The sequence below is a fragment of the Eublepharis macularius genome, chromosome 11 (assembly GCF_028583425.1).
Source record: "Eublepharis macularius isolate TG4126 chromosome 11, MPM_Emac_v1.0, whole genome shotgun sequence".
Classification (NCBI taxonomy): Eukaryota; Metazoa; Chordata; class Lepidosauria; order Squamata; family Eublepharidae; genus Eublepharis; species Eublepharis macularius.
Genome location: NC_072800.1, coordinates 45643293 through 45668840, shown reverse-complemented (window position 1 = coordinate 45668840; position 25548 = coordinate 45643293). Strand labels below are relative to the sequence as shown.

At 41.2% G+C, this 25548-nt stretch overlaps 1 protein-coding gene across 8 annotated transcripts in view; it reads right to left on the bottom strand.

Annotated features, from left to right (window-relative positions):
• TBC1D5 (TBC1 domain family member 5) overlaps positions 1 to 25548 on the bottom strand; it is a 452638-nt gene that overhangs the window by 4919 nt on the left and 422171 nt on the right. For all 8 annotated transcript variants that reach the window (XM_054991058.1, XM_054991057.1, XM_054991065.1 and 5 more), the window contains 3 exons: positions 20389 to 20488; positions 11168 to 11247; positions 9432 to 9608 (listed from right to left, as the gene is read on the bottom strand). In XM_054991058.1, coding sequence (XP_054847033.1) covers positions 9432 to 9608; positions 11168 to 11247; positions 20389 to 20488 — 357 coding nt within the window. The remainder of the gene's footprint in view (positions 1 to 9431; positions 9609 to 11167; positions 11248 to 20388; positions 20489 to 25548) is intronic.

Genomic DNA, 25548 nt, shown 5'->3' with positions numbered 1-25548 from the left:
TGCAATTATTTTCTCAACTGGTGTCCCTTCCAAAATACAAACTTTCTTTGGAATATACTAGTTTTGCTAATGCTGATATTTCCAAAGGTAAAATATCACCCCGCTCCTTTGTCTGCCAGTTTCTGTTCATGAAAACTCATAGTGACATGAAGCATGTTTTCTCCCATCTGCTGCTGCTATTGAATAAATGAAAAATGACAGAATGATACTTCCAGTAGCTTTGAAAGTTAACAACCTTACACCCCATGCCATATGGCTTCTCAGAACATCTTTTCTTGATGAGTATCTGCTAGAAGAATGAAACTTGTCCCTACCACCTACAGTATAGTAAGCTGAAGCAAACAACAACAAAAATACTTTTAAACGGCCTGCAGAAGTTTTAAGAGTATATGTTTTTCTTTAGCCATCCATGGATTGTGAGGTAGCTGGACAGATGGAAAGCATTCTGTAGGGAGCAGAAAAGCAGTTCTAATCCCATCTCAGTTTATTAAAAAACATGAGAACAGAAGGGGAAGAATTGCAAAAGGATTTTGTACTATTCTCAGTAGAGAGAAATTATACTGGGTCATTTCATACATAAATTCCATCCAGTGTTGCTTTTTTTCAATCACAGTAGTGTAGTTTAGTTAATTTTAGATTCTGGACTTAATGGTCTTATGAGGGCCCCGTTTAGATGATAATATATATTTTCAGAGTGACACTACAGCTGGCTTTTCCCGGGCTGCCTTCCCCAACGTCAGGTCCCAACAGCACCACTACCTTTGCAGTAGCTGGACAGGAAAGCTATCTTTGATTGAATTATCTGTTCTTGACTGAAGGTTAGAAATATGCATATTTACTTAAATAAAATTTATTCTGGCTGGTTCCAGTGCAAATTCTAAATATTAGGGCATCACCGTATTCCACTGCTCACTAGCCTAGTAGAAAGAAAAGATAATGGGCCAGATCACGTTACATGTTATTTTGGCCAAAGGGAACAAAGCTTTGGCTTGTGTGCTCCCTCCTCCTGCTTTCCTGTGATACAATTCTCTCCTTGTTTTTTTTTTTTTACGGCAAACGATGGTTTGCTCTTAAATCCAAACTAGTAAGCTATGATTGATGCTTGCTCTCCAAGCCAGAGCAGGATGCTACAAACACAAACCACAGTTTTTCAGTTGATCATACTGGCAGACTGGTTTGCTGTGAAACAGAAGAGAACTTGCAGTGCACAAGAGGAATGAAGGAAAAGATAGAAGAAGAAGGTTATGAACTTGAAACGTGCAAGGGCAAAACTGCCTGGAGAAAAAAAAGTCATGCCCCTTTAATAGAGATAGGATAGGCTGTTATGTGCTAGGTGATGTTTTTGTGAACCTCCATTTTTTGGAAAGCTCCAGCTGCCTCTTTCTACTCATTAAAGCTCTATTAAAGGACATTTATTTCCAAGCCTGTTGGCAACCCTGCAAAAATGCCATATGGCATTACATACAAACTGATTCACTATGTTCTATTATCATTCAAACGATTTGTCTTCTAAGAATGGATTGGCAGACATACCCAGCCAGTGGTGTAGAATGGGCCAGGGGCACCCGGGGCAGGAGGTGGCACCCCTGACTCGGTGCACGTGTGCAAAGTGCGCGCATGCTCTGGCCTTGCACAATGATGTCACTTCCAGGAAGTGACGTCATTGTGCAGTGGCACTGCCCCCCCCCGGGAAGCGCTCCCATGGTTCCGGCTGCTCACCACCCCTTACCATTGCACATCCCTGCACAATGTCCTCTTAGAGCGCTCCTGCGGTTTGGGCTGCTCACTGCCCCTTACCACTTTGTCGCAGCTGCCCGCACTGCCACTGGCTGCTGAGCTGATGGCACTGGCGTGGGCAGCTGCAACAAAGAGGTAAGGGGTGGGGGATGCAAATGGCTTGAACTGTGGGAGCGGGGAGGATTGAAGACAAGCAGGGAGGCCTCCGCCAGGAATGACAATAAGTTAGGCCTGGTGGGCGGGTACATGGGAGGTGCCACTGGCCAATGGACAGACTCCCGCCCCCAAGAGGGGAGGCGGTCCCATGCCACCTCCCCGAGCCTGCCAGGCCTGGAGGAAACAGACATCAGACACTTTGCTGACCCTCCAGAAGGTACCCTCCGGGAGGCCTGGCAGGCGGGCACATAAGGGGTGCCACCGGCCAGCAGCAAGACCCTCCCGAGAGGGGAGGCAACCCACCTTCAGGTCCACTGCACGGGGCCCAGGTGTCCAGCGATCTGGGCACCCCAGCAGCACAGCAGGCAGCTCGCCTCACCATTCTAAATGGCACTGTCCCCGACCCCGAGGGAACAACCTCCGCAGGAGCGGCCTACCTGACTGTGCTGCTCCCACTTGACTCAAATGTGCCAGCCCTCACTCAAGATACCCACAGGACTTGACGGGCAAGGGTGTGCGATGATGGCATGGAGAACCAAGGGACAAGATGCTTTAGTAGCCTGCAGAAGGCCACACACTCCACGATGGATAGGAGCAAGCCATGTAGGGCAATCGTCTCTGCCAAGACGCGAAGGCCCACCTCCTGAGCCCTCAACCTCGCCATTCTAAGCGGCGCTGTCCTAGACCCTAAGGGAAGAACCTCCACGAGCGCGGCCTTCTTGAGAGCTCCACTCCCACCAGCATCACCCTCAAGGCAAGGATTGTTGCTTGGGGTAGATTCCGGTGACCCTCCCACTGATCCCTGCTCAGAAGAGCTGGTAGCTCCCTTTCTCCCCTCAATCGCTGTTTCACTGGGTGCGGATGGAGACCACAGGCTTGGGTGGTGCGTCTTCAGGGCCGTCGACGACAGGTGCTTCGAGTTTTTGCCCCTGCGCACCAGGACATCACAGGCATGGCACCGCACCACATGGGGATCATTAGGAAGGGCCCAAAAGTGCCTCCATACAGAGGTGTTGAAACGTGGACCACTAACTGACCCAGGGGAAGGAGGACGAACAGTTGCAGGCTGCACTGCGGAGCTGGCCATGGACAACTGAGGGGGTGGACTGCAGGCAGGGACACCACTGAAAGTTTGGGATGGGGGATGGGAGGGATGTTTCATAAAACACAAACCATTCCTCCAGGGATCCGTCACCCACCTCCTCCACAAAATATTGAGAGAGATCCTCTCCCCACAGTGGAAAGACCTCTTTGGCCTCCTCCACAGCCCCCACAGGTGAATCTGGGGGAGCGGGAGTACTCTCTGCTGCCCCTGAGCCACACCCAGTACTGCTTGCCATGAGGAAACCAGGAGGACTACCTTTGCACTTCCCCCCACAACCACCCATGGCCACCACAACATGAAGACTCATTGTGCCACCAAACTAGAACTAAGGAGTACAGAAAAGGAGAGAACACTGTGAGCTCTCAGCCGAGGTGCCCACAGAGTTTAGCCCCAGAGCCTGGCAGCAGCCCTGGAACCAGAGGCTGGGGCTAGATCCCTAGCCCAGTACACCCAGGAGGCTGACCAGATCAGGCACTGATATTGATAATAATAAGTACCCACTGAGCTTGGCCCCAGGGCCTGGCAGCAGCCCTGGAACCTGAGGCTGGGGCTAAAGCCCTAGCCCAGCCCTAGCCTCTCCAGATCAGGCACTGATACTGATAATAATAATAATCAGTGTGAGCCCTCAGCTGAGGTGCCTACAGAGCTTGGCCCCAGGACCTGGCAGCAGCCCTGGAACTGGAAGTTGAGGCTAGACCAGTTCAGGCAGTAATAATCAGTGTGAGCCCTCAGCTGAGGTGCCCACAAAGCTTGGCCCCAGGGCCTGGCAGCAGCCCTGTAACCAGAGACTGGGGCTAGAGCCCTAGCCCAGCACACCCAGAAGCCTGACCAGATCAAGCACTGATACTAAAAATAGTATTTGTCAGGGTGAGCCCTCAGCCGAGGTGCCCACAGAGCTTGGCCCCAGGACCTGGCAGCAGCCCTGAAACTGGAGGCTGAGGCTAGAGCCCTAGCCCAGCACACCCAGAAGCCTGACCACCAGACCAGGCACCGATATTGATACTAATAATAATCAGTGTGAACCCTCAGCCTAGGTGCCCACAAAGTTTGGTTTCAGGGCCTGGCGGCAGCCCTGGAACCACAAGCTGGGCTAGAACCCTAGCCCAGCACTCCCAGATACCTGATCAGATCAGGCAGTAATAATCAGGGTGAGCCCCCAGCCGAGCTGCCCACAGAGCCTGGCAGCAGCCCTGGTACCAGAGGGGATAGATCCCTATCCCACCCACCACACACAGAAAAAATCCCAGCTCCAATGTCTCTCTGTCTCTCTCCCAAAAGGCTATCAACAGTTCTCTCCCACTCCACTGCTTGCTGAAAGTGAAAGCCAGAACTGGGAGCACAGTGCCCTTTTATAAGCAGAGGTCTCACTGAGAAATGCAGGTGGTTGGCAGTCAGAACTGCCTAACAGGGTTTGCAGGGATGAGATTGGTGTTCTCATGGCCATAGAACACCCCCTCCCCTCTCCTTCCCCCTAGTGTCTGCTCTCATGTTACCAATTGTAACCAATTTGCAGCTCCACACTTGGAAGGAAGACCTGCCCATCAAGCTAAGTTGGGCTTTGATTGGGGTGTCCGGGGCAACAGAGGGAGTGCAGACAGAGTTCAGGCAGTCCCTTCCTCCGTTGCCGAGGCAATTGACTGAAGGCGCCTGAGTGTCTGGCTTCCCGAACAGCGGCTGAAAGTAATGAACGATGCTTGCGACGACTACCTGTTCATCTGGAATGGCGCCTCATGAACAGCCCATTCACGAACAGATGAACGGCCTCTTCGTGGGTTTTTTCTGTTCGTAATGCTGTTCGTGCCCATGTCTACCCTGAACCTGATAAGCAGCGTAGAGTGCGATAGCGTCTCGTTATACAGGATAGGAGATGAAGTGCCAGGCTTCAAGCACTGAAACAGCAGTGTAGTGACCTTGAGCGCTAGCAGGATGCAGCACTGCCTTGGAGGTGATTGCTTTTAAGCCAAGACGCCCTTTCTCTTGTTGCAGAAGCACCTGCGCAAAGACTTGCCTGGCTCCACTGTGACCCAGCTCTCTGCTCTACCTGTTCTCCCGGCTCTGACCCTTGGACTCAAGTGTTCTGGACTACGTTTTCTTCCTTGTTCCCTGGATGGCTTCGGCATACTTTGGACTCTAGTTAGGTTTGTGTCTGTTTCCTGCCTGTACTCAGCCCAGCAGGTGGAAAGGAGTAAGAAAATAAAATCACAAAACAATATCCAAATATTCACAATTTCCAGTGTGTATCGATAATGAGCATTCCCACTCTCTTGGATCTTCTGTTTATAACAACAACAACATCTGATTTATATACCACCCTTCAGGACAACTTAACACCCACTCAGAGCTTACAAAGTATGTTATTATTATACCCACAACAATCACCTTGTGACATGGGTGGGACTAAGAGAGCTCTGGAAGAACTGTGACTGACCCAAGGTCACCCAGCTGGCTTCAAGCAACCACTTAATGGCACTTTTCTTCATGGCTCTGGCTGGTTTTACTAGTATTTTTGAGACTAGTATAGTATCTTTGATACTACTACTAGCATAGTTGATTAGCAAAGCAAGACAATTGAATTTAAGATGTCTTGTAAAACGACCTGTAATAAAGCTATAATCTTAACAACAACAACAACATTCGATTTATATACTGCCCTTCAGAACAACTTAATGATCAATCAGAGCAGTTTACAAAGTATACTATTGTATTGTCGAAGGCTTTCACGGCCGGAGAACGATGGTTGTTGTGGGTTTTCCGGGCTGTATTGCCGTGGTCTTGGCATTGTAGTTCCTGACGTTTCGCCAGCAGCTGTGGCTGGCATCTTCAGAGGTGTAGCATCAAAAGACAGAGATCTCTCAGTGTCACACCAGTGTCACACCATGTGACAATGAGAGATCTCTGTCTTTTGGAGCTACACCTCTGAAGATGCCAGCCACAGCTGCTGGCGAAACGTCAGGAACCACAATGCCAAGACCACGACAATACAGCCCGGAAAACCCACAACAACCAAAGTATACTATTATTATCCCCACAACAAACACCCTGTGAGGTGGGTGGGGCTGAGAGAGCTCCAGAGAGCTGTGACTAGCCCAAGGTCACCCAGCTGGCTTCAAGTGGAGGAATGGGGAATCAAACCCGGCTCTCCAGATTAGAGTCCCGCGCTCTTAACCACTACACCAAACTGGGTCTCAGTTTACAGTACCAATCTACTTTAATTTAGTAAAAATGCAAAAATATTCCAGTCCTAATGTAACAAATTGTTAAATGAGAAAGTTCTAAATTGCACTATTTTCTATGATATATGTAGTGATATGCAGTTTCCTACTCACTGTGAAGTTAAGCCACAATGGGAAGAACAGGATGTACAAAAAGGTAAGAGTTTGTTACTGTCGATGTGGCTTTCACAATGTAGTATAAATAAAAAAATGTGACCTGAATAGGCACCGGAAGGTAACAGCAATGGCTAACAGAACTTAACCCTGTTTAAGTCAATGAGCACCATAAAGATATCTGCTTATCTGCCAGAACCTTATCATTATAACCTGTGTACGCTTCGCATAGATGAGGACTGGAGAGGGAGACAAAACTTAAAAGATAATTTCTCTGCTTTATCATAGAGAAAATATTCTGGGTTGATACACCATCAGTCGAATTGTTTTTAATACTAGTCCAATGGAAAATTACAAGTGGCAGTGGAATCCTTCTAACTCAAAAGTATGTATAAATGTGCAAAGATTCTTATTCTTATTCATATAAGTTGACAAACCACATTTTCCTTAAAATCTGGTTAACTACTGGCTTTTATATTCTTAAAGGAGAGTGGCCATTTCGTTGCTTCTGTGTTCCAGTAACCTTTGGAAAATATTGAAACATGTTTTGCTGCCTGCACCATTTAATCTAATTAAATCTGTAACATATTCTGTATTCCATTTTAAGACTCTGCCCATTGTAGAGTCAGGTCTCCTTTCCCCAAACATCCAGAAACATCTATTTCTCTCCCCTTCCCTTCCTTCCTGATTTTGTCTTGATATTGAACACACAGCTTGATGAAGAGTTCTAGAGAACTTACTTTCTCACTGTTCACTGATATCTTGGCCCTCATGAAAAGGTATTTTTCTTCTGTTGTTTATATTTTTTTCTGTGAAACAACATGGCTACCTGCAATCTCCATCTACATCACGTCTGTATTTCTCTGAGCAGAAAACGAGTAGATCACAGATCAAATTGTACACCACACCTGCTAATGCTGAATTTTATAGACCAAATGTAAGCACGGTGAGTTGTAGGGGAATCAGCCAGTCCTTTAGCTGTTTACGTTTGGTGATGGGTTTGCTTTCTTAGGCATGATTAGCATCTGACAGGTAAGACAGTACTCTTGGAAGTGTTTTCCTTGCTAACTTTAAAATTAAAACTTAATACTCTTAGAAAAGCAGGTAAAGATGTCCTAATTTAGGCCTCTCCAGTATATTGAGATAGAGGTAGGTCCTTAGGTGGTTAGAAAGTTTCATGCTTTGGCAAAAAGAAGTTATTCTTCTTTTAAAAAGAAAATAGCAGAGTCTTTCATTAGCTTGACCTAGAATATTATATTCAACCAGCTCTAATGTGTGAAACTTGGGAAACAGATAAACATTTATCATTCTAATACAAAGCTAATATAAAAATACTGACAAATATAGTCGTCCTTTTATCATAGGCACTATCTATTGGGATCTTTTATTAAATCTTGCAATAAATGAGAGTTGCTGTGCCACAGATTTCCCAAGATAATTGATACAAATATTACTGCTGGTGGTTGGCAGATACATTCTTGTCTACTCTGAATAAATTATACAATTGTTTGAAGAGCCTAACTGACTGTAATGATGACAAAAGTGTTATTTACCCTCAAGTTATTACTTTACATAAGCTTTTAAATAAGAGGGAGGGGGGCTGATTTGATGAGAAATCCCAAGAGCTTGACAAGGAGGAGTGGGTCAGAGTGAGACTAGCTCTTGAGCATAGCACGTGGTGATGCAATGTAGCTAACCAACTGCTATTACGTTCTAAAGGGCTTAGAAAAATAAACTGTTAAAAAAGTTTGTCTTCAACTGTGAAAGCCCTTGGACCATCCCAGATTTACTTCTCTTTCTTTTGGAATAATCAACTATTTCAGTCTTAAATTTGGAATTGGACATTCCCAACATTACACAGTGCTTAAGTTTCTAAAAAACGCAAGTATACATGAAAAGTAGGAACTGACATTATGATAAACATTTCAAGTGAGTAGATTTTTGCATTAGAATAGAATTGTTGGGTCAAAGATAACTAGGGGTGCCAGTGCCCTGCTTAGGGAAGGGGATCCCAGCCCCCCTCCACTTACCTGGATGGTGAAGGGGGTGGAATTGAGAGGAGCCTGGCTGGAGCACCAAGAGCACGTGAAAAAACGGCTATCATTTGCTCTGAAGGTCTCTGCTGATGTCACTTCTCATTTAAAACATAAGCAATAGAGGCTTAGTGGAACCAAATATGTTTTGGGGAAAATTTGGCCCCATTAAGCCTCAACTGTTTCTGTTTTAAACTGAAAGTGAGGTCAGCAGAGGCCTCTGGAGTGAATATGTACTTCATGCAAGTGTGAAAAAGGGAAAAAGTCACCCCCACCTGGCTGGCACCACCATTTAAGGTACGGGAGGTGTCAACCCTAAAGGCAACTCCAAGATATTATCCAGCAAGGATAAAAAAACTGGGCTTAACAAGGAATGAGAAATGTTAAAAGAGAAATGGAAATCATGTGACTTCTGACAATGTGAAACCATGGTATAATTAAAGTAACTATGGCCCATGTGACTATCCGAACACTGGCTAGCCTACTAACCAAGGTTAGTTAGGATCCATCAAGCCCATATCTGAAATTAGTGTTTGAAGTTAGTCTTAACTGTGGCTTTGTGTAACATATAAACACCGACCTTCTGGCTTAATCCTGGCTTGCCCTCTGGCACCACCCATGAGCACTCCCAATTATACAGACAGCTAGACAGAACAAATGTAATTAAAACAATATTTACTGAGGCAAATCACTCTTCTCAGTGCAAACCTATGTAGAGTTACTCCAGTCTAAGCCCATTGACTTCTATGGATTTAGACTGGAGTAACACACCATAGGATTGCACTGTTTGTCTGTGAACAGAAACTTGGTACCTGAAAAGATTCACCACAGGAAGGCTGAAGCTCTATCTATCATGCATTAAAAAAAACAAGTCTATATTTAAATAGGTTTTTAAAATCATTCTAAGACTGTAATCCATTGCATATTTTCTTAGGAATATTGCCTTGAACTAAGAACTTGCTTACAAGTAAACATACAAAGGTCAGAAATGTCAATCTTTCCTTCAGGTTATTTTCTGAGCTATAAAAATACAAAAGTCCCCCCAGATCCTTCTAAAAAATGCCCACACGTTACCTGCTGCACTGGAGGGCGGGACTGCTTTGTGACGGAAAGCTCTTTTGCAGAACCAGCAGCCCCCTTGCTCTGATTGTTGGAGCAGTAGTGATCATCTTCTATTGTGATCTGTTCATTCTCCTCGGCCTCCAGCTGGCTCTGATTGAAACGCAGGGAACCTTTCAGAATATCCTTGATCTGCTTGTCAAGGAGGCAGGAGGGAAAAACATACTTTAGCTGCATCTAACATCTGCCACTTAAAGGCAGCCCTCTTCGCAAACAACCTTCCTAGCCATCGATTGCCTGAACTGTTCACTGAATCTTACAAAAGTGACAATTGTGTGCTTCAGAGGTCAAGCATTAGAGCATCACTGAATTTTCTAATGAGGATGGCGAGATATGTAGAATGCATTTAATAGAACAAAGTATGCCAGTTTCCCCAGATGTAATTAAAACATTGATATATGTCATACTGTGCTGATTAAAGCCCTTTCTAGGGCCAGCCTACACAGTACTGACAAATTGCAAGAGAACAGAGATAGATCATAACTTACATTCCGGCTGAATGTAAGTTATTCTTTCCTCCCAACTACAATGCATTATGGGGCTTATGGCTGGCAGGAGGGCTAGCAAGATCTCAGGAAAAGGCAATGATGCCTAAGATCACACAGGAACTCACAAGATGAGAGAACCCAAGGGGGCTATATAAGCATGAACAATGCTTAAACTGGCACATGAGGTGAGGAAAGTGGTATGACTTCTCCAAGATACACCATATTGGTACTCTATCTTAATAATGAGAACATTTCTATTTTAGTACAAGCCACAGGGGAGAGTTAAGGCAGCAAAATTAGTAGCAGATTTACTAATTTAGGAGCGTTACCTTGTTCCTGACCCATGACTCATGCCAGATTACATAATACAAAAGACAAAGATTAATTGATTACAAACAGATCTTATTATTTAAAATTAAACCTCTCTCTCCATCTCCCACTTGGCTACTAGGTAAATGTCTTTGGTCTAGGTAGCTAGACCACACCAAATGAAAAAATCTAGCCTGCTATCCAACATAATCACATTCTGACGAGTTTCCAGTGGGAAGGGATTCCAGAGTAGTGGGTCAGCCACTTAAACTGTGTTTCATTTCTTTGTTACATGAAGCTGGCGCACATAAGATTCTCAGTTGGCATGCAGCAATGCATTCGGACATCATAAACTAAAGTGCAATCCTAAACAGAGTTACTCCAGTCTAAACCCATTGATTTCTGTCTAGGATTGCACTGCAATCTCAGTTTGACTGTGATGAAAGCAAACTGTGAAGTCCTTAGGCTCATGCATTCTCCCTCCCCATGTGCAATGCAGAAATTGAAGAACTAACTGCTTTTTGTTGAGATGAACACAATGATGAACTGTGGTTTGTTCTCTTCCCTGGAAATCAGGATTAAGCTGTAGTTTAGAATATTGGTTTGGATGCAAGAAAATGAAAACACAGTTTGTTGTTCTACTCCATTTGGATGGCAGAACAATTCCTCAGCACAATATTTTAGTTGCCATTCTATAGCTTGGAGGGAGCCAAAGCAAGGCAATTTTCTCATTTCCAAACAGAGGAAGATAGAGTCGATTCCATGGCTTAAGCACTGGCATGAGGAGAGAAATACCTGAATGGCAAACTTTCTGCATAATAATTAGTGGTAAATATAGCAATTCATAATACATTTGTATCAAACAAAGCATCTTCAATCTATCTAACGATATACCTGCTTCAATGCAGCCAGGGAAACTAGAATTTCATCTTCTTTCTCTAAGTGCTCCTGAAGTATGACTTCCTGAATATTTCCTGCAACACCAAAGCACAGTTCGTAAGAGACCACAGGATAACATGCCCACACAAAATTCCATATAGATGGCTAATAATTATACACTTTTTAAATTTTAGGATCTTGAGATGAGAACCCCCTAAAAATCTTCACAGTAATTGTTCAGGATTTCCATATACCATGCTACATAAGTATTTGATAGTGAAGGAAAGAAAACATAGTTTCTACTCTAGTGTTAGTACAAGCCATAGGTCACTGCAGAGTTATGATGTGGCATGTGCACATTTTTCCTATTATCACTCTCACCTGATAGTTCCCTAAGATCCAAGTAGCAGCAGAAGTCCTATGTTCTGGCCCCCTGGAAACCTCAATTCATGTCCCTGTTCTTTTTATATTCAGATAAGCGCTGATGGTTCAGTGGTTGGTTCTGTTCAGTTTTTCTCTGGCACAAGAGCCAAAATTTACTCATGGTTTGTGGTGTGTATGCAGTCTAGTTCCCTCCCTTTGCAGTCTCAGATTTTAAGAGCAATTTACATGTTCACCTTAATCTAAGGATCTGCCAATTTTCATGTGGTTCAGGATATATGTGGAGGGAAGGTGACGTAGTCAGAGCTTGGAAGCTAAGCAGTTGGTACTTGGATGGGAGATCATGAAGAAAGACTCTTCATGCAGAGAAAGACACTGGCAAATCACTTCTGCTTCTCACTTGCCTTGAAAGCCCCTTGATGGGGTTGCCATAAGTCAGTTGTGACTAACGGCACATATTCATGTAAAGGTGCATGTGGAAATGCTTTCCAATAGGTAATTTTTATTTTTCAAAAAATAAGGATGAAATATCCACAGATCTCTTCTTTCTCTGGAAACGGTTGTGGAACAAGATGTACGAGAGACTCAATCCATGTGAGTTATTATCATGTACACTTTACATACTAGGTGTTCATTAAAGTGCGGTAAGACTGTTTCCTGCCATTCTCTGCTTTGAAGGGGTACATACCTTCTAATGGATATTGGGGGGGGGGACAAGAACATGAGAATTATGGAAAAAGTAAAAGAGGATGCAAGGACAGACCATTATTAATAAGAGAAGACGAAGGAACATAACATTCCAACCAATGGGGGAAAAGATAAAGTCTAAACAAACCAACGCACCAGAGAGATACACTGGTAAATGATACTGGGGGGGGGGGGATTAACCTCAATGTCAATGTGTTAAAGTGACCCAAAGGCTTTCACCATGATTAGCAGTTTTCTTATTCAAGTGGAATTAAGATTGGGGCCAAATATATGCAAGATATTGTATTGTTAATCAAATTTCATGGCCATCTGAATTAACAGAGTGAAATAAACATATGAGGGAATGGCAAGAATCAAGTCATCCAATTAAGTCATGTAGGCATAAAAACTTTGAACACCTGGAATAACAGCAGAGGGGAGTTTTGAATTTTGCAGGCTAGTATTTTATTGTTTTGCCCTAGTTCAAGACTGTATTTGTATCAATAATCTTGTATTACATATATGAAGAAATGGCCACCTGGAATACATTTTTGCTTTGAAAAATTTTTCCTCTCTGCTGTAGTTGTTATCAACTGTAGTACTTGAAAAATCTTAAAATAATAAAAATTTCATGAGCAGCATTAAAAAAGAATATAGGTTGGAACATCTTTGCTGGAACAATGAACATAGATATCATGAGGCTGAATTTATGAGACATATAAAATATTTATGAGACATATAAAATATTTGCAAAAAAACCAAAATGCCTTTTTTATGTCCTGTTATGGACAGCAGACGAAACCCATGATTCTACTTCACAAAATATGCTATTAATGTACTCACTTCAGAATTTGTCTACTCTAACAGTAGATGTCTTTGTTTCAAAATAAATGCCTCGCAATTGGTGATACATTCCTGGTGATTTTTCATACACAGGTTAGGATTTAATCAGAACACCATCAACAATTTGATAAACATGTCTAGGGAGAAGGTGTAATTTGCAGCCTATACTAGTGTTCAGTACAGTGTACTGACATCTCTCATTCAAAATCTAAGAGGTTTAAATTTCAGGGGACACTGAAATATATTAGTCTGCTGTGCAACAAACAAAACAAGCTACTAAATTCAAAATGTGGAAATAGTCTAGTTCACGGCTATGGATCTGACACGAAGATCAATTGTGGAGAAATATATAGGACCAAAGTGCGATGGTTTGCAAATATGTCTCACTATTTGCTTGAGTACCACAAAGAAAACAAACCAGCAGTAGCAGCTGAATCTATTGTATTTTTATTTTGCCCTTCCTATAAGGAGTTCATGGTGTACATGGCTCTTTCCTCTTACATTTGCCCTCACAACCCTGTGGGTAGGTCACAGTGAGAAACAGGGATTGGTCCAAGAAGGTTCATTAATTTTCTTTTCTTCTAGGCAAATGATGTAAAAAAAAAACCCCTGAGATGTACCAGATGAAAATATTCATGATGAACAGTATATTGTTCCAGCTGCTTACCACCGATTTCAGTGTTAAAAATGAATTATAGCTTTCCTTTCTCTCAATATGCAGACGGCAGCACATGGACATTCCTCTAGTGAAGTTCTCTCTTTACAAAATTTTCCAAGATTTTTAATTTTATTTTTTCATATAAAAATGAATTTCAAGTATTTAAAAGGCGCTTCTCCCTTTGTAGCAGCAAGATGAAAGCAGTCCACACCAAGCTGTACTAGCAAGGTTTCAAGAGAGCTTGAGCTGTCTGATCACATTCCCAAATGATGTGTTAAGATAATATGCAAACTGAGTCTATACAGATTAACAAACCACCCCACAGCAACATCATCTACTCTAGGTAGCTTGGTGGTCTGGACCATCCGACTGAGTAGAAACAAATAATTTGTTATACATTTCATACAAGTATGAAAGAATGAGTAGCAAGGGGTTATCTGTATCTACTGTCTATATTATCTTGCCAAATGGAATTGAGGGATTTTTTTAAAAACTGCACTTTCAAAAAAATCAAAGATCTCTGAAAGCAGATGAATTGTAAAACTCTTCTTGCCACTTAGTAGAATCACACAGAAAAGCAGGTCACCAATAGCTACAAGCATACCATGGTAAGATACCATTCTGTAAAATGATGATCTAGAACCTTCCATTCAGTACTAAATACATCAAAGTACCCACAGCTAATGAAAGTTTGGCAGATCTTCTGGATCATTAGATTTACTCGGCAGTTATAAAAGATATGTTCTTCTGGAAGTACAAAAGCCAATAAAGTTCCTCTATTATTAATGGAAGAAATGTGATCGCAAAGTTTTTTGGCCCTAATATAATTGACTAACTATGAAATCTAAAGCCTTTCTTCATTTATCAGTCTTCGCCACAAGAACCAATTTATCATTCTTGCACATGCTGTATTTATATTATTCAAAGTGCAGCATTCATTTCCATAGTAACATAGAAGCAGGCCCCAAATATATAATTATGTTGTCATTGTGTGGTGCAGCAAAAGAAGTGGATGAACACTTAATGAGGAAGCTTTTGTATAAACACACAAACAAAAATTACTGCTCTAACTCATCTTTTCCTCCTTCACATTCCAGGAAATACAATTATAATTTTGGCAGCCTCTAGATCCAACCCATGGTTACAAACTGGGCATGTTTGAGTAGAAGTAGTAGGCTGTCATGTACAGACATGAAAAATTGGACATTTTTAAAATAAATTACTTTCCTAATTGTGGAATATTACATAAAAATGCATCTAAAGTTCAGTTTATTATGGTAAAGTTACTGTATGTGAGATCGGTAAACAAAATTATAGGTGCTTAAGCATCTTGAAATATGCTAGACTGGAAATGTGATTTAAAGATATTGTGTATCATTAACTAACAGCCCTTGTAACTTATCTTGGTTTACAGAAATAAGTTTTCAAATTTATAAACCTATTTCCATATAAGTTCCATGAAAAGTTCTATCATTGCAAACGGCTTCACTACTTGCACTCATATATCATTTTTGGAACTCATCTCCTACTCATATTCTGTGAAGCAATGACATGACTGACCAGAAGGCAGAAATGTTGCATATGTGTGTTATGGGTAATACCCGTCCTGTGCAGGGTACATTCAATGCATTTCCTAAATTCTGTTGTAGGCCACAAAAATATCATCCTGTGCTTCATGTTCAACGTTCGTAATATTTGTCCAGGGTTGCATGAAAATGCCATTAAAATATTTATAGTGTAAACGGGATTGATCTGAAGTCCAAAAGCTGATAAAAGCTCTGACAGCGAATTATCAACATAGGCCCTCCCACTGCCTATGTTGGAATGTGAAACTGGCAGAGGGCTTTTATTGACAAAATGTTTCAACATCCATTCAGTATTAAAACTGAAAACTGGAAAATCCGCAGGATTTCCAAACATGAATGTCAATAACATGTCTATTCTTTAACATCTACAATGGATAGAAAACCATGGGCAGTTTCCTAAAATATGGGATCAATACATTCATTATGGTTATGTATCGCAAAACCTGTAGAAATGTTCTGACCTTCAATCGTATAATTAGATGATTTGCTCGAGACCGGTGTTTACATGTATGTATACAAATTTAACAAAGAACTTCTAAACAATTAGCAGTTTCAAGAAGGTAAGAAGAGTTTTGTCTGAATATGTGTCCTTAATAATGTGTGTGTGTTATGTGCCATCTAGTTGCCTCTGATCCATGGCGACCCTATGAATGAAAGACCTCCAAATCATCCTATCATTAACAGACTTGCTTAGATCTTGCAAACTGGAGGACGTCGCTTTTTTATTTCCAGCCATCTCGCTTTGGGTCTTCCTCTTTTCCTACTGCCTTCTATTTTTCCTAGCATTATTGACTTTTCCAGAGAATCTTGTCTTCTCATAATGTGACCAAAGTATTATAGCCTCAGTTTTGTCATTTTAGCGTCTAGGGATAATTCAGGCTTGATTTGATCTAGTACCACTTATTTGTCTTTTTGGCTGTCCATGGTATCCACAGATCTCTCCTCCAGCACCACATTTCAAATTAATAAATTTTCTTCCTGTCAGCTTTCTTCACTGTCCAACTTTCACATCCATACATTGTAATGGGGAATACCATTTCCACACTGTGACACTGAGAGATCTCTATCTTTTGGTGCTACACCTCTGAAGATGCCAGCCACAGCTGCTGGCGAAACGTCAGGAACGACAATGCCAAGACCATGGCAATACAGCCCGGAAAACCCACAACAACCATCGGGAATACCATTGTTTGGATTATCTTGATCTTGGTTCCCAGAGAGACATCTTTATCTTTAAGGATCTTATTTAGCTCCCTCACAGCTGCTCTTCCAAGTCTCAATCACCTTCTGATTTCCTCATTGCAGTTCCCCTGGTGGTTGATGATTGAACCAAGGAATAGAAAATCTTGGACAATTTCAATTTCCACATTGTCAGCTTTAAAATTGTGTAACTCCTCAGTGTAGTCATTACTTTTGTCTTCTTGGTGTTCAGATGTAATCCTGCTTTGGCACTTTCTCCTTTCATCTTCAACAGTAGTTGTTTCAAGTCTTCACTATTTTCTGCCAGTACTATGGTGTCATCTGAATATATCAAATTGTTAATTTTCTTTCGACCAATTTCTACTCTAGATTGAATCCAGCTTTCCTTACAATATGCTCTGCATAGAAGTTGCACAGGTAGGGAGATAATGTGCATCCTTGTCTGACACCTTTGCCAATTGTAAACTATTCTGTTTCCCCATATTCTGTTTTAATAGTAGCCTCTTGACCAGAGTACAGGTTGTGCATCAAAACAATCAGATGTTGTGGCACCCCCATTTCTTTTAACATTATCCATAGCTTTTCAGGATCCACACAAGCAAAAGCTTTGCTGTAATCTATAAAACACAGGCTGATTTCCATTAGCCATCATAAATTTGTGATGTGATCTCTAGTGCCTCTTCCTTTCCTGAATCTAGCTTGAATATCTGGCATTTTTAAAATTAATTTTTATTTTATTAAAGCAAAAGGGGTACAGAAAAAAGGGGGTAAGAAGGGGGAAAATCAAGACAAATATAAAACCATGTTCTACAAGGACTACTAAAATACAGAGTTCAAAAACCAAAACCTTTATCAATATTAAAATAGAAATTAATATAATTATTGAGCCTAACTAGTATATATTTTCCCGTCTGTACTACACAAACAGAATTTAAAACTGTTCCTGCTTATTATTTAATAATAATAAAAAGAAAAAACCCATTATTTCATTATTACTCCATGTTATCCTTTCCATCTTTAACAATAAGAATTATTAGCAATATAATGGCTTATTTCTTGAAGTAACTGATTAACATGACCTTTAATATAAATATAAAGTACTATAAAAGATTTTAATCTATTTCTATTCCTTATCTTGAACAAGAGGAACATCTGGCATCTTATTCCATAAATGGTAAGAGTTTTTGCTGTAGAATCTTGAGCATCACTTTGCTTGCATGGGAAATTAATTTTATAGTCTGATAGTTGCTGTACTCTTTGGCATCCCCTTTTTTTGGAATTGGAATGTAGACTGAACGTTTCCAGTCTGTGGGCCATTGTTTTGTTTTCCATATTTGTTGACAGATTCTTGTTAAAATTTTGATGGACTTCATTCTGTAGCTTGAAATAGCTTTATTGGTATTCCATCTACTCCAGGTGCTTTGTTTCTCCCAATAGCTTTGAGTGCAGCTTTCCAAGATTTCTGGTTCTTCATCAAAGGACTCTTCTTCAAAAATATCTATTATCCTTCCATCTCTTCTGTATAGTTCTTCAGTATATTGTTTCTATCTTTCCTTTATTTTGTCCTGATCAGATATTGTATTTCTGTGTTCATCTTTCAGCATCCCAAGCTGTGGCTTGAATTTCCCTTTGATTTCCTGGATGTTGTGGAACAGATCTCTTGTTCTTCCGTTTTTGTTGTTCTCTTCTATTTCTTTGCACTGGTTATTATAACAGATCTCTTTGTTTCTGCGTGTAGATCGCTGAAAGGCAATATAGTGATGAAGTCTATGGCCCCTAACTCATTAGTGAAGCATCTGAGACCCCATCCCTACAATACAGCTCTCCCATTTGAGTAAAAAGTCTTTTTGAATAGTTCGGTTTTGCATCATTTACAAAAAGCCAGGAGAAGAAATAGAAAACTTTTATGCAAGTGTCCAAGATGAAATTGATCACACACCTAAACAAGATATGTTGATAATCATAGCTGATTGGAATGCAAAAGTAGGAGACAAAGCAGAATAGAACATAGGAAAATTTGGACTAGGATCACAAAATGAAGCAGGAGAGCGACTCATTGAATTCTGTGAAACCAACAACCTGTTCATTGCTAACACATACTTCAGGCAACCAAAAAGACAACTGTATACGTGGAAATCATCGGGAAACCAATTCAGGAACCAAGTAGATTACCTAACGGGAAGCAGAAGATGGAGAAGTTCTATTCTGTCTGCTAAAACAAGACCAGGAGATGAGTGTGGTACAGTTCATGACTTGCTAATATCAACAATTAGAATAAAGCTGAAGAGAAACACTCAAAGAATCATAGTGCCAAAATACCATCTAAAGGAAATTCCTGAAGAATTCAAAGTCCAGGTAAGGAATGGATTCGCAATACTAAGTTTAATTGATGGTGAACTAGAAGAACTATGGGCTGAAACCAGAGATATCATCAAGGAAGAATGTGCAAAGCCAATTCTTGTAGCCAAAAGAAAGGAGAAGACTAAATGGATGACTGAGGGAACTCTTAAAATTGCTAAAGACAGATGGGATGGGGTATTGTAGGGATGGGGGTCTCAGATGCTTCTCTAATGAGTTAGGGACCATAGACTTCATCACTATATTGCCTTACATATTATCTGCTGCTTTAAATACATACTCCTGTACCACCATATTGTCTAATGTTAATAATAACATAATAACATTCGATTTATATACCGCCCTTCAGGACAACTTAATGCCCACTCAGAGCGGTTTACAAAGTGTTATTATTACCCCACAACAATCACCCTGTGAGGTGGGTGGGGCTAAGAGAGCTCAAGAGAACTGTGACTCGCCCAAGGTCACCCAGCTGGCTTTGTGGAGGAGTGGGGAATCAAACCCGGCTCTCCAGATTAGAGTCCCGTGCTCTAGAACTGATTACGTTCTCCTTCAGTATTTTTTCTACTCTGTATTGGATTCTTGCTAATACTATGTCTTTTAAACTTGTATCTATTTACCCTATGGCATTGTTTATGGAAATGTCTTTGATACTGTATTGAAATGTACTTGATACTGATTGTATTAATCTCATACTGTGTAATCCGCCTTGAGTCTCTGTGAGAAAGTCAGACTATTAATTACATACATACATACATACATACATACATACATACATACGATCTACAAGGATTTAGGATATGCAGTTAGTCAAACAGATTAGATATGGAATTTTATATATATAATACGACTATCTTTTTCAATAACCTTTTCTATTAAGGAGACCTATTTTAAAATGTAAATCATTGGTGTTCATTGCTCTGGAGATTATCAAAAATGAAAAGGCAGTTATCAGGTGAATGTTGGTAAATATACTTCAAATAGAGCTAATCGCATTCATATGTAATAAACCTGATGTAGGGCTAAAAGTTTTTGGGAAATGATACAAAATGTGGTTGAAGGAATTTGAAATATATGAATACCATTAAAACAGAAATATTTCTTTTAAATTATGTACAAATAGTGCCATAGCTATTCAAAGATGCAATCTTATATTTGTTAACATCTGCACACATAGTGTATGCAAGACACTGCAAAACCAACTCTGTACCAACTGAAAGGAATGGCTGATAAAAATCTATGATGTACTAAAAATGAAAACATGAATGGCGTGTCAGCAAGTGACAGCTATAAACGTGGGATTAAATTGGATATCTTTAAATAGCTTTAATAGAGAAAGGGATTTGTTTGCTTAGTTGAAGACAGTCATTGTTTTTTTTAAAAAATGTAAAGTTGGATTTATATTTTGTTGTTTGTCAAGAAGTAGTTTTGGAAAGTAAAAAAAAGAAAAGAAGGGAGGAGTTAGTAGAATGGATCTGTAGGATCCAGCCCCACAATGTTTTAACATCGAGAAATCCTTTTACCCAGATGTGTGTTCATCATCTTTGCACAATATTTGCACATGGCCTCCAATTCATTCAGTTGTCCTTGGAGAAATGAAATCTGGGCCTCCAGTTCTTCTTCCTGATATTAAGAAGAAAACAATAACATAATAGTAGTGACAAAAAAAATCTTGCAAAAGGCTTCACAATACTACTTTCCAGTTTGATGACTGGACATGGTTTTTCATGTCTCCAAGATTTTTGATACCATTAGGACAATTATGGTGCAATCCTAAGTAGATACACCCTTCTAAGTCCATTGATTTCAACTGGCACAGTCACCTTTCTCCAGCTTCTTATAGATATAGTTGCGCCACCAAAATATGAATTATTTACAGTTTTGTATTGACTTTTCAGGATGATTCAAATCGAACATCCTCTACATGACTTTTGGGCTCACAGAGCCCCTTTGATTGAAGAGATACATCAGCTTGTGAGCCCTGCATCAGGGGGGGGGTCAAGGGGTGAGGGCAAAGAGACAGAAAACACAGGCCAGTTCAGGAGCCAAGTGCTGGAATTCTGGCTGGCTCCATAACTACCCTCCCAGCCAGTGGACCAGAAGGAAAACTCGTTCTCCAGGTTTGCTAGCAGGGTAGCCCCCTAATGCAAGCCCAGTCAGCCTGCTGTCAGTTGGCTGGCCAGGTGTTTGAACTGCAGGCTGCCACATTGTCAACACAGAGGCTGCTGGGAGCCTCCAGGCCCTGATTAATGGCAGCTGCTGTGCTTCTACCTTCTACCCCTTGCAGGCCACAAATTAGCACCCCAGGTAAGTTTTGGGCCAAAGCTTACTGATACTCACTTAGAGATGTCTGCAGGGATTGCCCTACAATAAGGCAATATGAAGTCCATTTCAAGAAACAGACTATAGGGTACTACTAAAGAGTAGAGAATTGTCTGTTATATTATTGTTTTAAATCATGGGGTGGTGGTGAAGGGATGGAGGAAAGATTCTGTCTTAGGCTCTAATATATCTTGATGACTTTCTGTATCTCCATTCATTTAGTACGTTAGATTGTAAGATCACCACATGCTTCAGGTCGGCACTAGAAATTATGACTCTATTCTTCATCTCTGCCAGATTTTTATCTGAGCTTTGTTGTAATGTACAGATGGCTTATATTGTAAAATTTGTTATATTTGGTATTTATGATTCAGTGGCATTAAACTAACTGCAAGTTTGTTAGGTATTAAGACATCAGCTTACCACTTACCCTACATACTTCTAAAGCTTTTCCAATTGCCTCACAACATTCTTTGTGTGAAAATAGGACTGCAAAATATTTATGGTGCTACACAGACTAGATTTTTAAAAAGAACAAAACAATCAACTATCATTTCGGTTTGCATAGAATTCTAAATATAGATGAGATCAAGTGAATGGAAAGTTGATTCTAGACACTGGTTCCAGCTCAAAGAAACGTACAGGTAAAGCTGGGATTTCCAAATAGAAGCTGCTCAGTGCTACATCAGAAGCTGTTTTTGAAGCTGAGGGATATCAGAGGCTGCTTTTAATGTGGATGGGAATCTGCTATTCAGGAAATACTGTTAAAACTGCTGTTTCATCCCTCAAACCTGGTGTGAGGATAATAGATTTAATAAGACTGTTCTGTCAAGGTCTCAGTAGATTTGCAGCTCAGGCATGATCCTTAATTTGGCTTTGCTACTAACTAGATTAACAGGTAGTAATTGCTATAGCTAAGAGGCTTTGTGCAAGTTGTATCATATCCGTGAACTGTACTGTTTTAGACAACAGAAATTTGGCTTCAATCATCTATCAAGATAATTAACAAAGGATGTGATATAAATTCAGAAAAGAGATGGGCACAAACTGAAATATGAACCAAAATTTGTCACAAATCTGGCTGGTTCGTGGTTCACGAACCAGCGGTTCATCAGAGCCCATTTCTGACGAACCAAGACAAACTTTAGGCTGGTTTGTTTAGTTCATTTTGGGTTCATCACTGCAGACAGCTTGGCACCAATCAATCAGTTTCCTAAACAACTGGACATGAGCTTTCTGCAGTAGAGATGTGCACCCGACTGCTTTTCAGCCGATGGGAGGGGGATCCCCCATGAGCTGAAAAAAGCGCTCACATTTGAAAGGAGCAACAGTTCTCTTGCATGCAAGAAAAGTGTTGCTGCTTTCAAATGCCAGCTGGAACTTTAAAGCGTTTCAATATCTGTTCTGCTTCCCATGTTTGCAGAAGTTTGCTTATTCCCTGCTGGCTTTAAAAGCCAGGAAAGGGCTAAATGGCGGGTTTCCCCTTCCTCCTTTGGGGTATGCACACACACTCTCTCTTTTTTCAAAGGCAAGAAAGTGTAGCAATGTTGTAACATTGTAGCATTGCAACATTGTAACATTACTGCACTTTTCTCCTGGCTTTAGAAGCCAGGAAAGGATTAAATAGCTGCTTTTCCCTCCCTCAGCTGATGGAAGGGAAAATCAGCTATTTAATCCTTTCCTGGCTTTTAAAGCCAGGAGGAAAATACAGTAATGTTGCAATGTTGTAATACTACAATGTTACAATGTTGCTACACTTTCTTGCCTTTGGGGGAAAAAAAAGAGAGTGTGTGCATACCCCAAAGGAGGAAGGGGTAACCCGCCATTTAGCCCTTTCCTAGCTTTTAAAGCCAAAAGGGAATAAGCAAACTTCTGCAAACATGGGAAGCAGAACAGCCGGCAGCTTTTTTCAGCTGATGGGGATTCCCCTCCCATCAGCTGAAAAGCGGCTGGTGTTTAAAAGGGGGGAAACCAGAAGCTCACACCCCTATTCTGCAGAGTTTCTGCTGCCCCAGAAGTGACGTTTTCATAAACCACATGACTGGTTCGGGAACCAGGGCAAGTTCGTGAAAGTTCATAGTCCATGAAACTGTACGAACCTCAAACTTCCCAGTTTGGTTTTTTTTTTGGTTTGTGCCCATGTCTAATTGAGAGCAAGTCACAGAAAGTATCTGAAAACTATCACTTGTATACTGATGAGAAACAGAAGTATTAGCTAAAAGGAATTCAGTATCTTTTGGTTAAAATGTTTTAGGCTTGAAACTAAAACTGTCAGTCTGACAAAAATGGAAATCAAACAGCTGAAGAATAACTACAACAGTGCTATCTAGCACTATGTGTCTAACTTAGCTAGAAAGACTTGTTAGCAGTAACGATAAGACATCAAAGCAAAACCAACTTGAAACAACTAAAGAGGTGCAACTGCAAAGATGAAATCTGCATTTAGGAAAAAAAGGAATCACCACTTTTAGGAAGTTCATTTCCAGTACACTGCAGAAAGCACCCCCCTCCCCGCATTTACAACTCCACACATCTCAGAAATCTGCACACAGAAACCTTTGAAATCCAAATCCAAAAGTGAACTGGGTGCCATATATATGAGAGAGTAATAAATAACTCTAAGTCACCTCTTCCACAAAATAAGTGGAGACGATTTTTATTCTTTGTAGACCTCTCCTGGATTTGAATGATGATTACATATGTACCACCACTCTTCTGAGAAGATAACATTTTGGAAATACATCCACTTGCTTACACAAGAATGGGTGGCAAATATTTATATTTATATAAATGTTTTTTTTAATTTGATAGCATCACAGAATATTTAGAGCTATAATTATGATGTAATTACAATATCTGATTCTATACAAACAAGATCCATTTTCTGTAGTCCGAATCAGAGCTAGGAACACAGTTCTTTGGCATACACAGCATCTAAAATATTGTAAATACAATATGCTTTTTGTGGTTTAAAGTGCAGCACGGTTACATTCAGGTTGTTGTAAATTTTCTTTCACTGTTTCCAAGCCTGATTTTAGTGAGTCTTCCAAATCAACTAAAAGCCAAAACAAGTGCAACAGTGCCTCACTCTTACAATTATATCCATAGACCAATCTTGGTTATAGTCCTGCCTTGCAGGGTTGGCAGAAATCTTGCACCTTTTCAAGCAGACACCATCTATATGGTGGACAGGATGTCAATAGGATTCTTGCAAGTTTGAGACCTACTACCTGTTTGTACTACCCCTGCCCCTCCTGGCTGCTTAAATCTGCCACAGTGAGGGGCTGGTGGACTGGGTCTGGGAGACAATACATGCCTCCCTGTGAGAAGAGATGGTTATCTCTGCCTTGAAGCAGACAGTGGTGCAACCACTCCTAAAGAAACCTACTATCAACACAGGAGAGATGCCTACCTACCATCCAGTTTCAAAAATACCATTCCTGAGCAAGGTGACTGAAAAAACAGTGGCAGGACAACAGGGATTCCTGAATGAATGGTTTCAGGCTTCAGACACATGACTCTATCTCCTGCTTCCAACTGATCCCAGAAAGGCTGTGGAAACCATGAACAGGTGCCTGGAGGCAGTTTTGGGATGGAGGAGAACTAAGACACTAAAACTTAATCCTGACAAAACAGAGGAGCTACTGGTGGTGGTGGGGAGGTCAACCCAAGGATGGGGATATCTTGTGTTCTGGAGGCAGTTGCACTCCCCCTAAAGGAGTGCCTGGGGATGAACATGTAACTGGGCTTACTGTTGGATAAATAGGTGGTAGCAATGGCCAGGGGTGCCTTTCACCAGCTCCTGGGCAGGAAAAATCTTGCTACTGCGACGCATGTCCTGATAACATCTAGATGAGATTACTGCAATGCACTCTATGTGGGGCTGCCCTTGAAGAATGTCCAGAAACTGTTACTGACGCAGAATTCTGTGTCCAGAGTGCCAACTGGAGTGGTTCGTAGGGATCATATCATTCCAGTCTTGTTCCATCTTCATTGACCTCCAGTTTGCCTCTGGGCCCAATTCAAGGTGCTGGTATTGACCTTTAAAGCCCTATATGGCTTAGGGCCAGCATACCTTAAGGACTGTCTTTTCTCATATGAACCTACCCATCCACTTTGTTAATCTTCGGAGACCTTGCTTTGGGTGTCCCCACCATCTGAGGCGGCACGGGTGGCAACCAGAGACATGGGTGGCAACCTCATCGCACTGAAACTTTGGAACACCCTTCCCAGAAATGTGTCTGTCTCATTTCCCTCTGTCATTGTCTTCCACCAGCAGGTGAAGACTTTTTGTTTTGTTTGGCATATCTCCAGTAAAACCTTACTGGTCCTCCTCCTGGTTGTCTGTATGTGTTTGTATG